The 13,641-nt window shown below is 61.5% G+C and overlaps 1 protein-coding gene across 2 annotated transcripts in view; it reads left to right on the top strand.

Moving 5' to 3' along the window:
- Positions 1–13,641, top strand: part of INPP5A (inositol polyphosphate-5-phosphatase A) — a 150,838-nt gene that overhangs the window by 49,279 nt on the left and 87,918 nt on the right. For both annotated transcript variants that reach the window (XM_018041258.1, XM_018041259.1), the window contains exon 2: positions 4,506–4,547. In XM_018041258.1, coding sequence (XP_017896747.1) covers positions 4,506–4,547 — 42 coding nt within the window. The remainder of the gene's footprint in view (positions 1–4,505; positions 4,548–13,641) is intronic.

Genomic DNA, 13,641 nt, shown 5'->3' with positions numbered 1-13,641 from the left:
TTGTCTGTTTAGAGCTGCCCTTTAATTATCCCACAGCCTCTCAAGGCCTCTCTAAACATAAACAAGGGATATCTTTGTTTAAAGCACTTTTATTAGGACTGTTGGGTTAATGGTTTCGGGGAACCCACAGCCGCCTGGGCTGAGAGTCATACTGGTGATCTAAGCGAGCTGGTGACCCAGAGTCCGACTAGAGGAGCCTCAGGTCCTGCTGCCCCTTCCTGATGTGGCCGCCCTGCAGGGCATCCCTGCGCTGCTCTTAGGCTGTTGACCTGGCAGGACCGCTACCAGGCCATGGGCCCAACCATGCACAGAGGGCTCTGATCTGTTTCACAGGCTGCAGCAGGGCGCCCAGATGACCTACAAGCTGCTTGGGGCCAAGGGCCCCCAGAACAGGTGGGCTTCTGTGTGAGCCACTGTGGAGCATGCTCTGGTCAGTGTGGCCAGGACATCCTGGGCGGTGGTAGAGTGGGCCCGCACTTACAGGAGGCTGTGCACCACTTACAGGAGGCCGTGCGCCCACTTACAGGAGGTTGTGCGCCAATTTACAGGAGGCCACGCGCCCACTTACAGGAGGTCGTGCGCCACTTACAGGAGGCTGTGCACCACTTATAGAAGGCTGTGCGGGTCTGTGACTGGGGAGGGTGGGCCATGAACTGTGCTCTTCGTCCCCCAGAGGGCCAAGTCCAGGTGGTAGTTATGTCCAGGTGTGTGCGTGCACTCATGTGTCTGCATGTGTGTGTGTGCGCACATGTGTGTGTGCACTTGTGAGCATGCATCCGCACGTGTGTGTGCTCACATGCGCATATGTGTGTGGGGTGTGTGTGTGCATGTGTGGGAGTGTACGTGCTCTCAGTGTGCATGTGTGTGCACGCACTCGTGTGTCTGCATGTGTGGGTGTGTGCACATGTGTGCACGTGTGGGTGTGCACTTGTGGGCATGCATGTGCACGTGTGTGCATGCACTCACGTGTGCATATGTGGGTGTGCGGGTGTGTGCACACGTGGGACTGTGTGTGTTCTCAGTGTTCATGTGTGGTATGTGCACACGTGTGTGTGCATGGCCCTGGAGTACCTGGCCAGGTTCTGAATGCCTGGTAGGGATGGTAGGAGCGGAGGCCTGAGAACCGGTGGCGGCGCTGGGGACCGAGCCCAGGCTGTGCGGAGAGATCTGTTGTCACGGCCCCGGGGCCTGCGCGTGCGGTTTCCATTACCGGGGACCCTGCAGGCCTCTGTCCCCGCGGTGATTCCCGTCGGTGCCATCCAGAGTCACGCAGGGCAGCCTGCTTTCTCCACGTGCCCATGTTCTCCGGGACCTACCGGCAGGTGCCTCGCCTGCGGCCAGTGTCCAGCCTGTCTTGGGAGAGAGAGGCCCTCTGGCCCCAGAGCTTCGCTCAGCCCTTCCTTGTGCAGGACCCTTGGTTCAAGCATGGGACATCACACCCCCAGTGTGCGTGAGCCCGCTTGCTGTCTGGGGCCTGACTACCCCTGCTCTGTGCCCGCCCCCGGCCCCTCCTCTGGCTCCAGGCTCAAGCTCCCTGTGCAGCGGCTCTGGGGCGACTCCTGGACGCCTCCTGCAGGGAGTGAGTCCCGGGCACCGAGGTGAGAAGCTCAGGTTTAGGAAGGTTGGGTGGTCCTCGCCCTTGGACACTTCGCGGGCCCACCTGGGCAGTCACGCCGTTTGGGTCATGGGCCGGGGACAGGATTGAGGGTCCCGGTCACGCCTGTCCTGTGGGTTGATTGGGAATGTGGTGAGGGGTCTTACACAGCAGCAGTTCAGCTGGTCTTCAGTTCAGTTAAGTTCAATCGCTCAGTCGTGTCCGACTCTTTGCGACCCCATGAATTGCAGCACGCCAGGCCTCCCTGTCCATCACCAACTCCTGGACTTCACTCAGACTCACGTCCATCGAGTCAGTGATGCCATCCAGCCATCTCATCCTCGGTCGTCCCCTTCTCCTCCTGCCCCCAATCCCTCCCAGCATCAGAGTCTTTTCCAATGAGTCAACTCTTCACATGAGGTGGCCAAAGTACTGGAGTTTCAGCTTTAGCATCATTCCCTCCAAAGAAATCCCAGGGCTGATCTCCTTCAGAATGGACTGGTTGGATCTCCTTGCAGTCCAAGGGACTCTCAAGAGTCTTCTCCAACACCACAGTTCAAAAGCATCAATTCTGCTGAGGGCCGCTTCCTACAGGGTTTTGGCGAGGATGTCGTGGACACGTGTGTGTTGGGCAGGGCTGCGGGGTCGAGTGCAAGGCTAGGGGCGTCACGTCCAGCCGTGCCCCTGGACAATAGGACTGTGGACCGAATCTTTCCTTCCTCTGTCTCCAGGCTGAGCCCACAGTGCTGGTGTGGAAAGGTTGCTGAAATGCTGGTGGGGCCCTCTGCACCCCCAGACCAGCCCCTTTGTCCTCAGTCAGGGCTGGGGGTGGAACTGGGGGCCTTGCCCTGAAAGTTCTCCTTTGATTGCCTCGGGGCTCGAGGCCGACTGACTGTGGTCCCTGCCCCTGTGCTGGCCCCGGCGTGCAGTATGCTGGGTCTGTGGCTCAGGTAGGGGTCCGCAGGGTCTGTGGGAGAGGGGCTCACACTTCAGTCCTGTCCCCGCTCTCAAAGTGGAGCTGCCCTCCGCATGGGCAGCACAGACCAGCTCTGCTCTCGGACGCCGGGGCCAGCAGCGGCCCGCCCCATCTGTGGGCCTGCCAGTTCTGGGTGCTGTGTGAGCTGGAGTCCGGCGTCTTGCACTGAGCATGGTGATTCTGAGGCCTGCCCACGTGCGGCCGTGTCTATGGCTGCTGTGCTGTGCTGCGTGACCACGCATTTTAACACTCTGCCTGTGAACCGATGGCCCGTGTGGCCCGTGTCCGTGGCTGCTGTGCTGTGCTGCCTGACCACGCATTTTAACACTCTGCCTGTGAACTGATGGCCCGTGTGACCCGTGTGGCTGTGTCTGTGGCTGCCGTGCAGTGTGGCCACATATTTTAACACTCTGCCTGTGAACCGATGGCCCGTGTGACCCGTGTGGCTGTGTCTGTGGCTGCCGTGCAGTGTGGCCACATATTTTAACACTCTGCCTGTGAACTGATGGCCCGTGTGGCCATGTCCGTGGCTCCCGTGCAGTGTGGCCACGTGCCTTATCTCTCCGTCCCTGAGCTGATGGGTCTCGGGTGGTTCCTGCCTTTTGTGGCTCTGTCCCTGCGGATGAGCATTTCCACATCGCCCCGCCACATGGCAAGTCCACGCTGTTTCCTGCGGCGCCTGCACCCCCAGCGTGTCTGAGGGTCCACTTCTGCACAGACTCCCCACGCTCGCTGCTCTCTGTCAGCCTCCCGAGGACGTAGGGTGGACTCTGGCTCGGGCGTGCGTCTCCCTGAAGCCCAGTGTCAGCTCTCAGCCTCGGCTGGGGCTTCTCTGGGCTGCCGCCTCCTGCTGTCGTCTCTTCGCTCGCCCGTGAGGGTGGTTGGGGGCAAGGCGTGCCCTCCTTGCTGTTCAGATGTGGGGCCGGGGGCCTGGCTCCCGAGCCTGGCCTTGGGGACTGGGAGACCCCACACCCGGCTGGACTCTGTCTGGCAGGCGCCTGGGACGCTGTCCACCCCCTGCTCTGTGGCCTGTGAGACTCTGGGTTCGTAGCAGTTGTTTCTCCTCGTTCACTGATTTGTCCGCAGTCCAGTCTTCCTGCTTTTCGGGACACGTGGAAACCTCTGCCAGCGGCAGCCCCCGCCTGTGGCGCTGCTGCTGCTGTGTCAGCCCGGCCCCGGCTTCGCCCGCAGCCTCGGTGCCCACAGCCCTGCTTGGATCTAGGGCGTGAGTCTCGATGGGTGCTGGCTTGTCTGTTTGTTCTGAGTTGTGGCGGATGGCAGGCGGCATCAGACTGGCCGTCCTCCCCGTTTCTGCATGTGGCCCAGTGGCGTTGGACATTGGTGCTGTTGCCACCGGTCTCAGGGCTTCTCACCTCCCACTCTGAAGCTCTGCACCGCCTGTTGAGGGCCCCCGTGTGTCTCCCATCCCCGTCTCAGCGCCTTGACCATGCTGGGTTGGCTGGGGCTGTGTGCCCTGCTCAGCTGGCTGGTCTCGGGGTCCAGGAGCCTGGTGGGACATGTGGGAAGAGGCGCACCCCCATTTTCTTAGGGACCCTGTGCCAGCTCTTCCCTGAGGCCTGCAGGCCCAAAGGCAACACTTGGGGCCACACAGCTCTTTGCCTGTTCTCAGGCCAGTCCTGGGACCCCACGCTGCTGGGTCCTGCCTGACCCCCTGGCCTGGCTCCAGGAAGCCCTTCCAGAGACCCCCCACTGCTGAGGACAAGCAGGGCTGGGGTCAGCTGTGGGTCCAGCTCCAGTGCCCGCCCCTCATCCCCGCTGAGTGGCGGACCGGGCCCTGGTGCGGAAGGGGCCCCCAGCCCGTTGTGCCCCAGCCCTGCAGTGAGCACACAGACAGGCCATCGCGTTAGCCTCTGCTCGTGGCTGCCGGCCTGTGTCACGGGCCTGACCGTCCTCTTTCTTCTCTTTAATTTACAGCCAGAAAACCTCCAGAGGAACTGGCTCCGGGAGTTTTATCAGGTAAGAGCTGGGCGGCAGCTGGCCCACGTGAGGGAGCAGCTCAGGCTGCTGCAGGCCCGATTCCCCTGCGGCCTCGGTGTCCTCGGAGGGGGGGAGTTCCCACGGAGGGGTTCCCCTGGGAGGGGGGTTCGGGGGAGGAGGAGGGGCTGTGGCCTCGCTGTCCTGAGGGGGTGTGGGGCAGGGCGGCATGTGGGGATTGGGGTGGGGGTCCCCCTGGGAGGGATGTCCCACGGCAGGGGAGGGGAGGGGAGGGGAGGGGTGCCTCCCACTTCCTGGTTCCTCCTCGGAGGCCCCTGCCTTCTTAGATGCCTCTGGCTGGGGCTTTGCTCTTCATCAGCAGGGACGTTCGGGAGGACCTGCAGTGCGGGGTGGGGCATCGGAGCCCGTGTGCGGCCCCGGGGTCTGGGCAGGATGCCTGCTGACGCTGGGCTGGACCCTGGCCGGAGGCTCCAGGCGAGGCCTGTTGGGCGAGCGGCTCCTTCCTGGCTCCCCAGGGGGCCCCACGTCTGTGCTCAGCTCTCTCCGGGATGTCGGGGTCTGCTCTGCGGGGTCGACAGAGAGCTCTGCTCCTGGAGCCCATGTTCCCCGGGCGGGTGACGCACGTGGGACCCCCCGTGGGGCATGTGAGAGGCCACTGGGAACTGGTGGGCGAGCAGCGTCCTGCTCGGCCAGGGCTGCCGGGGGACTGTGGGCCCTGGAGGCTGGCGGGGCCGCAGACCAGGGAGCCGGGCGGGAACAGCATGACCAACTGCGCGGGGCACTTCTGTGGTGGGTCTGCGGGGAGGGCATGGGTGCTTTGCCAGCAGGAGGAGGTGTGGGAGTCGGGCAGCCCCAGGCCACTGAGCTGCAGCGGGTCCGCTCGGGGCCCCTGTGAGTCGGGCAGCCCCGGGCCGCTGAGCTGCAGCGGGTCCACTCGGGGCCCCTGTGTCCAGGCTGTCCCCTGACTCCTGCCATCCGCGATGGCGCTGGGGGCGGTTGCTTGTCCAGTCTGCTGATGTGGGTGGTCCACACCCCAAGATGCTCCAGCCACAGTGAAGGCCAGGGCGGGCAGCAAGTCCTTTCCAGAACCGAGAGGCCCGGTGTCCAGCAGGAAGGGCCTGGGCCATTGGAGGAGGAGGTGGTCTCAGCCAAGGGGGATGGGTTCCCACCCAAGACCCAGGAGGTGGGGGGGCGCAAGGTGCCAGGGGAGCGTCTAGTGAGGCGTGGGCCTTGTTCTTGTCACGGGGTATTCCGAGCCCGTCTGTCCGCACATTTCACCTGCCCAGGTGGGCAGCGGCCTCAGGGTCCCCGGCTGAAGCCTGGCCCAGCTGAGCTGTGGGGTCAGCTCTCGGCAGGCAGCTGGCCCAGTGGGCCGGGCGAGGCCCCTTTCCTGGAGAGGGTCACCTCGGAGGCGTGCTCAGGCCCCAGCGGCTGCCCGGCCTGACTGTGGAGTGAGAGGCCCTGGAGTGTGGAGCCCCGTCTCCACCGTCAGCTCTCCACCCTCCGTCACTTTTGTTTGCTCTGCACAGCGGGCCTTGGCAGGTGTGAGACGTGGTGGGAGCACGTCGGGGTGGCGGCGGGTGGCGGGCCTGGGTCCAGGCTCAGAGGGGTCCTGGCGGTGACGGCCCCCCAGGATCAGGCGGGAGGCGCCCCTTCCCAGCCTCTCGGTCGCACATGCAGCCTGGCGGCTGTACCCCGAAGCAGAGCCTAGGGGGTGGGCAAGCGTTTCCCTCCAAGTCAGTGTCCGGGCGCCTGCCTCCTCCTCCCCGGAACACATGCCTCAGCCTGGGGACCAGGTGTGTGTGTGCGCGGGGTGTGCTCAGCTCTCTGGCTGGATGAGTGAGGAACTGCACAGAGATGAGGGTAAATAAATGCCCCCCCGCCGAATTCTGCCTCGAGTTTGACGTCAGAGCCTCCCGCCCAACGTCTGTGCATCCCAGGGAGAAGGTGCCGCCCTCGGCCGGTCGCAGCACCGCGGGTGTGTTGACGGCACGTGGGGCGCTGGCTCACACACAGACACGAAAACGTGCAAGTGGTAACGACTCTTTATTTAGATAATAGATATTTGTCATTTACCGATGAGAGAGCCAGTAAGGTGTTAGAACTGGTTCAAAGAAGAGTCCAAAGGGGGAACAGCGGCCTCTCCCTTCAGCAACGCCAAGGGGAGCTCACGTCCACGGGTGCAGGGCCGGCCAGGCGCGAGCTGTGCTCCTCCGGACACTGGCGTCCTGCGGTCCTGAGCCCTTGTGTTGCTGCAGGAGTTCAGAGTTCACGGGACTGTACAACAGCTCGGGGGTCACTAAGGTTGAGAGAGCCCAGACAGGGACAGGGCGCCCCTAATCTGTTATGCCCATTTGAAAGCCTTTTGCAATTTTCCCTGACAATAATTTAAAGAATAACGTGATGAGTATTATCTGCTTCCAGGTAACACGGAGAAGGTGAAAAGTGAAAGTCGCTCATTCGTGTCCGACTCTTTGCGACTCTTTGTGACCCCATGGACTGTAGCCTGCCAGGCTGCTCTGTCCATGGGCTTCTCCAGGCAAGAACACTGGAGTGGGTAGCCACTCCCTTCTCCACGGCATCTTCCCAACCTAGGAATCGAACCTGGGTACACACAGAAACAGGTACAAAATTTCCCGTCCTGTCTTAAACAAATTAGAACCAGAAAACGCATACGAAACACTGGTTTTCAGACCTCAAGCAGTGGGCAGGGACAGGACAGCGTGGCTCAGGGGACTGGAGGCCAGGCTGTACTGGCCACAGGTAAAGCCTGAGAGGACGCCCAGGCTAGTGTCCAGTGAGCTGGAATGCACGATTCTGTTTACAACCAATAAAAAAAAAGCAGGCAGGCAAAGACGCAGAGACGCCAGACCCTTCTGTCCACCGGACGGTCAGGGGCGCCCAGCTGTGCGGCCTCGGGGCCTGCGTGTGGTTCTGTTCTGTCCGAGGGACGGCCAGGGGCCCCCGCTGTGCAGCCTCGGGGCCTGCGTGTGAGTCTCTTCTGTCCGAGGGACGGCCAGGGGCCCCGCTGTGCGGCCTCGGGGCCTGCGTGTGAGTCTCTTCTGTCCGAGGGACGGCCAGGGGCCCCGCTGTGCGGCCTCGGGGCCTGCGTGTGAGTCTCTTCTGTCCGAGGGACGGCCAGGGGCCCCGCTGTGCGGCCTCGGGGCCTGCGTGTGAGTCTCTTCTGTCCACGGTCAGGGGCGCCCGCTGTGCGGCCTCGGGGCCTGCGTGTGAGTCTCTTCTGTCCACGGTCAGGGGCCCCGCTGTGCGGCCTCGGGGCCTGCGTGTGAGTCTCTTCTGTCCACGGTCAGGGGCCCCGCTGTGCGGCCTCGGGGCCTGTGTGTGAGTCTCTTCTGTCCGAGGGACGGTCAGGGGCCCCCAGCTGTGCGGCCTCGGGGCCTGCGTGTGAGTCTCTTCTGTCCGAGGGACGGTCAGGGGCCCAGCTGTGCGGCCTCGGGGCCTGCGTGGGAGTCTCTTCTGTCCGTGGGACGGCCAGGGGCGCCCGCTGTGCGGCCTCGGGGCCTGCGTGTGAGTCTCTTCTGTCCGTGGGACGGTCAGGGGCGCCCAGCTGTGCGGCCTCGGGGCCTGCGTGTGAGTCTCTTCTGTCCGTGGGACGGCCAGGGGCCCCGCTGTGCGGCCTCGGGGCCTGCGTGTGAGTCTCTTCTGTCCGAGGGACGGCCAGGGGCGCCCAGCTGTGCGGCCTCGGGGCCTGCGTGTGAGTCTCTTCTGTCCGTGGGACGGCCAGGGGCGCCCGCTGTGCGGCCTCGGGGCCTGCGTGTGAGTCTCTTCTGTCTGAGGGACGGCCAGGGGCCCCGCTGTGCGGCCTCGGGGCCTGCGTGTGAGTCTCTTCTGTCCGAGGGACGGCCAGGGGCGCCTGCTGTGCGGCCTCGGGGCCTGCGTGTGAGTCTCTTCTGTCCGAGGGATGGCCAGGGGCGCCCGCTGTGCGGCCTCGGGGCCTGCGTGTGAGTCTCTTCTGTCCACGGTCAGGGGCGCCCGCTGTGCGGCCTCGGGGCCTGCGTGTGAGTCTCTTCTGTCCGAGGGATGGCCAGGGGCGCCCGCTGTGCGGCCTCGGGGCCTGCGTGTGAGTCTCTTCTGTCCGAGGGACGGTCAGGGGCCCAGCTGTGCGGCCTCGGGGCCTGCGCGTGCGTCTCTTCTGTCCGAGGGGCGGCCAGGGCCCCGCTGTGCGTGTGAGTCTGTTGATTCTGTCCGTGGTCTTCTGTTTCCGTCTTCACTGTGTTCTGCTGCCTGTTTTTCTCCTTTTTCTTGGTTACTTTCCATCTAATTTGCTCTTCTATGTCTAAGTTCTGAAAGTAGAAGATAAGAATGATCAGTTTCAGAAATTCGACATTGGGGAATGGTCACTGAAAATCCTGCAGACAATAGAAAGATAGTAAGGGAATGATCATGAACAACTTTTTACCAATAAATCTGGACACTTGCGTGAAAGGAAGATGCTTCTGGAAAAGCAAAGGAAGCTGAGTCAAGAAGAAATGAACGGGCGCTTTGTTACAGTTTTGCTGGACGCTGACAAGCTCTGTCAGACGTGACGTTTCTGTGGAGCTTTTCAAGGAGGTTGGAACACGTGACGCTGTGATGTGAGCAGTGCCCGGGAGCAGAGGCGGCAGAGGCGTCTCGGGGGAAACACAGGCCTGCCTCCTGCGGGGAGTGAGCGCCCAGGTTCAAGGAGCTTCAGCAAAGCAAGCATGTAGAACTGTTTATGCGTGTAACAGTGCAGGCCGTACACACACACACACACACGCACACACGCGTGCACACACACACATGGCACCTACACACGCGTGCACACGCATGCGCACACACATGTACACAAGCACACACACATGCACCCGCCCACGTGCCCACACACACATGCACACACTGTACGCACACACACACGCCCATAGAAACAGCGGCACATCAAAAAGTTATGTGTGAGCACCAAGGGGTGCAAGCCCGGCGCAACGCTCAAAAATTAAAGATAAGATCACCCAAGTCAACTGACCGTGAAGAAAAGACACACAATTGTCTCAGCAGATGCAGGAAAAGCGTTTGCTGAAATTCTATAACCATTTCTGATGAAAGCTTCTGGCAAGCTGCGTGGAAGGAGCTTCTGTATCGAGCACTCGTGCCCTGAGCCTGATGGCGCAGCTCCCGGGAGATGAGATGCTTTCCTGCCGGGACCCTGGAGTGGGGCCGGGCACAGGACCTGCCTGCGTCCTAGCTGGCGGTGAAGGTCCTGGTCCTCGGTCCTGGTCCTCGTCGCAGGGCCAGAGAGGGAGTAGAGTCCTACAGAGCGGAGGGAGGGAGCTGACCTGTGCCTGGGCAGAAGGCGTGATGTGCTGTTCCGGAAGCCTTGAGGAGCACGCAGAAATGTGGCTGTGAACTGATGTAGATGAGTGGAGTGAGTGTGCCACACGCACGGCACCTCGAAGGCGTCTTCACTTTAAACGTGAACGTGCACAGCAGCGCCGGAATGAAGCAGTGGCTACACACCTGATGGGACATGCTAATGTCTGTGCTCAAGCTGGTTTTAGAAAAGGCACACGAACCAGAGATCAAATTGCCAACATCCACTGGATCATTGAAAAAGCAAGAGAGTTCCAGAAAAACATCTACTTCTGCTTTATTGACTATGCTAAAGCCTTTGACTGTGTGGATCACAATAAACTGTGGAAAATTCTTCAAGAGATGGAAATACTGGACCACCTGACCTGCCTCCTGAGAAATCTGTATGCAGGTCAGGAAGCAACAGTTAGAAACGGACATGGAACAACAGACTGGTTCCAAATCAGGAAAGGAGTACGTTAAGGCTGTATATTGTCACCCTGCTTATTTAACTTACATGCAGAGTACATCATGCGAAATGCCGGGCTGGATGAAGCGCAAGCTGGAATCAAGATTGCTGGGAGGAAATATCAGTAACCTCAGAAATGCAGATGGTAACACCATTATGGCAGAGAGCGAAGAGGAACTAAAGAGCCTCTTGATGAAAGTGAAAGAGGAGAGTGAAAAAGTTGGCTTAAAACTCAACATTCAGAAAACGAAGATCCTGGCATGCGGTCCCATCGCTTCATGGCAAATAGATGGGGAAACAGTGGGAACAGTGAGAGACTTTATTTTCTTGGGCTCCAAAATCACTGCAGATGGTGACTTCAGCCATGAAATTAAAAGACACTTGCTCCTTAGCAGAAAAGCGATGACCAACCTAGACAGCATATTAAAAAGCAGAGACATTACTTTGCCGACAAAGGTCCATCCAGTCAAGGCTATGGTTTTTCCAGCGGTCATGTATGGTTGTGAGAATGGGACTGTAAAGAAAGCTGAGTGCTGAAGAATTGGTGCTTTTGAACTGTGGTGCTGGAGAAGACTCTTGAGAGTCCCTTGGACTGCAAGGAGATCCAACCAGTCCATTCTAAAGGAAAGGAGTCCTGAATATTCATTGGAAGGACTGATGCTGAAGCTGAAACTCCAGTCCTTTGGCCACCTGATGCGAAGAGCTGAGTCATTTGAAAAGACCCCGATGCTGGGAAAGATTGAAGGCAGGAGGAGAAGGAGACGATAGAGAATGAGATGGTTGGATGGCATCACCGACTCGATGGACGTGAGTTTGAGTGAACTCTGGGAGTTGCTGATGGACAGGGAGGCCTGGCGTGCTGCGGCCCATGGAGTCGCAAAGAGTCGGACACGACTGAGCAACTGAACTGAACTAAATGTCTATGCAGCGACGAGAGCAATCAGGAAAGGCCCGAGGACGCAGGGAGGTGTCCCTCTCGAGGGAGACCAGCAGCAGGGTCCCCGCTGCTCTCTTCGTCAGCCTCTGAAAAGCCAGGCTTGTGCTCTGGTCTGCTGGTGTGGTGTGTGGGGCCAGGAGGAAGGTGTTCCTGCAGGGTGGGGGCTGGGCCGGGAGGCAGGGGCGCAGGCAGTGCCCCGTTTCCTCTGCCTGGGGCCCCTCTGCGCCCGCCGCTCTCTGCTCTGGGCTCGGCCTGAGTCTGCAGCTGCCCCCAGTGCCCAGCCTCCTTCGTGTCAGGGTGCCAGGTCCTCCCTGCAGACCCGCCGAGCCCGCAACGGGCTGCTGACGCTGCTAGTCTGTGCTGTGCCCGCGGATGGCAGCCCGCCCTCGCGGCGCGTGAAGAGGGCACACTTCCCTGGGGGGAAGTGGCCTTGAGGAGCTGCTTGCTTGCCGGGTCAGCGTGGTCCCATCTAGCAGCGCAGCCGGGCGGGGATCAGGTGTGCCGTCTGCCCCACACGCCCAAGTTGCCCCTGTAAGTGCCTGGCGCACACGAGCATCACATCCGGGTGCTTGGAGCCCGACCCCCATTCCAGCCAGAGCCGCAGCTCCCTGTCTGCCTCTGATACGGAGAGAGGTGGGTGCTCCCTGGGAGCCCCCTGACGTGGTGGCCCTGGTATGTCCAGGCTTCCCTCTGATACAGAGAGAGGTGGGCCCCCCGAGGGGGGTCCTGGGGGGGTTCACTCATGTCCATGGACCCCCCCACCGAGGGGAGTCCTGGGGGGCTCGCTCACACCCATGGGCCCCCCGAGGTGGGTCCTGGGGGGCTCGCTCACACCCATGGGCCCTCCAAGGTGGATCTTGGGGGGGCTCGCTCACGCCCATGGGCCTCCCCACCGAGGTGGGTCCTGGGGGGCTCGCTCACACCCATGGGCCCTCCAAGGTGGATCTTGGGGGGGCTTGCTCACGCCCATGGGCCCCCCCACCAGGGTGGATCCTGGGGGGGTTCACTCACGCCCATGGACCCCCCCCACCGAGGTGGATCCTGGGGGGGTTCACTCATGCCCATGGACCCCCCCCACCGAGGTGGATCCTGGGGGGGCTCGCTCACGCCCACGAGGCTGCTGTGGTCAGAGGCTGTGGGGGGTGCTCTAGGCAGCCTTTCAGCCTGTGGTCAGCGTGTGCATCCCCTCGCACTGGAAACCACCCTGAGGAAGCGGTGGCTTCGGGGAGGAGGTTCCAGGGCTGAGATCGGGAAACTGTGGCCGCCAGCTGGCCCTGGGGTCCGCGGGGAGAGCCAGGCGGTAGCCCAGGACCTGCTTCCATCCTGCTCGCCCCTCGGCGGGGAAGGTGCTTCTTAAATGAAAATCGAGCCATTCTTAGAGGCCTCTGATGTCCCAAGCACCAGGCTGTGTTAAGTGTGGACCAAGCTCCGTGTTTCTGCCCCTCTGGAAGGAGCAGTCTTTCGTCCGTCTGTCCGGATCTGGGGTAGAGCCACAGTTCGCCTGCTGGACGCTGCTTCAGCTTTGCGGTCGGCGGTCAGGCACGCCTGTGGGTGCCCAGGATCAACGTCCGTACTAGAAACCCTCCAGCCCCGAGGACTCGGAGCGGCCCTCCTGCCCACATGGGGCCCGGGAGCCACCCTCGCTGCTCGGATGGCCAGGCCCCCCGCCTGCTGGCGAGCTCGTGGAGCCTCGAGCTGCCCTGGGTGCCAGCCGGCAGCGGCTGTGGGGCCTGGGCTCTGGGAGCGCGTCCGGTCAGGGCTGCCAGGAGCTGAGTCTGGGCCTTCTTGGGGGGCAGGCCCCCACCTCCCCTGCACCGTCCTAGAGCAGCCCTGGGCCAAAGGGCGGGCGGCTGGGCATCTAGAGGACCCCCGCCTCCCAGGCTGAGGGTCACAGACATCTCCGCAGGGTGTTCTCAGGCGTAGCTGGTAAATAGCAATCCTGCCTCCGGAGAAATTCCTTTGTCCCTTTTCGGCTCCTTATCTCGGCTCTCCGGCCTGCTCTGGGTTGTTTGTAGGATGTAATTCCTTTTTAGGTAACTCAGATACTTCTCTTTGGAGCAGGCCTAACAAGGCCTGGCTGCTGCTATTTTTAGCGGGGCCGGGCGGCTCTGCGTGTCCTGGAGACCAGGGCCGCCCTCTCCTCGCCACCTGCACAGCGTCAGGACAGGGCCTGGCTTTGCTTGGCTGCGTGGCGTGTTTTTGTTTTTATTTTTAATTCCCTCAGCTCTTCCTTGCCAAAATCTCTAATTCACTCTTTTCCAAAATATTTTTCTTGAGCCTTCCTATGAAAGAACCCACGTATTTCTATCAGTTGCCTGCGTTTCCCCCCTAGAGTTCGCAGAAGCTCCTTTTTTTGGTAAAGAATGTTGGCCCAGCGCGTGTGC

The sequence above is a fragment of the Capra hircus genome, chromosome 26 (assembly GCF_001704415.2).
Source record: "Capra hircus breed San Clemente chromosome 26, ASM170441v1, whole genome shotgun sequence".
In the NCBI taxonomy this organism is placed as follows: Eukaryota; Metazoa; Chordata; class Mammalia; order Artiodactyla; family Bovidae; genus Capra; species Capra hircus.
The sequence above is the reverse complement of the archived record's forward strand: the minus strand, read 5'-3'. Positions and strand labels throughout refer to the sequence as shown.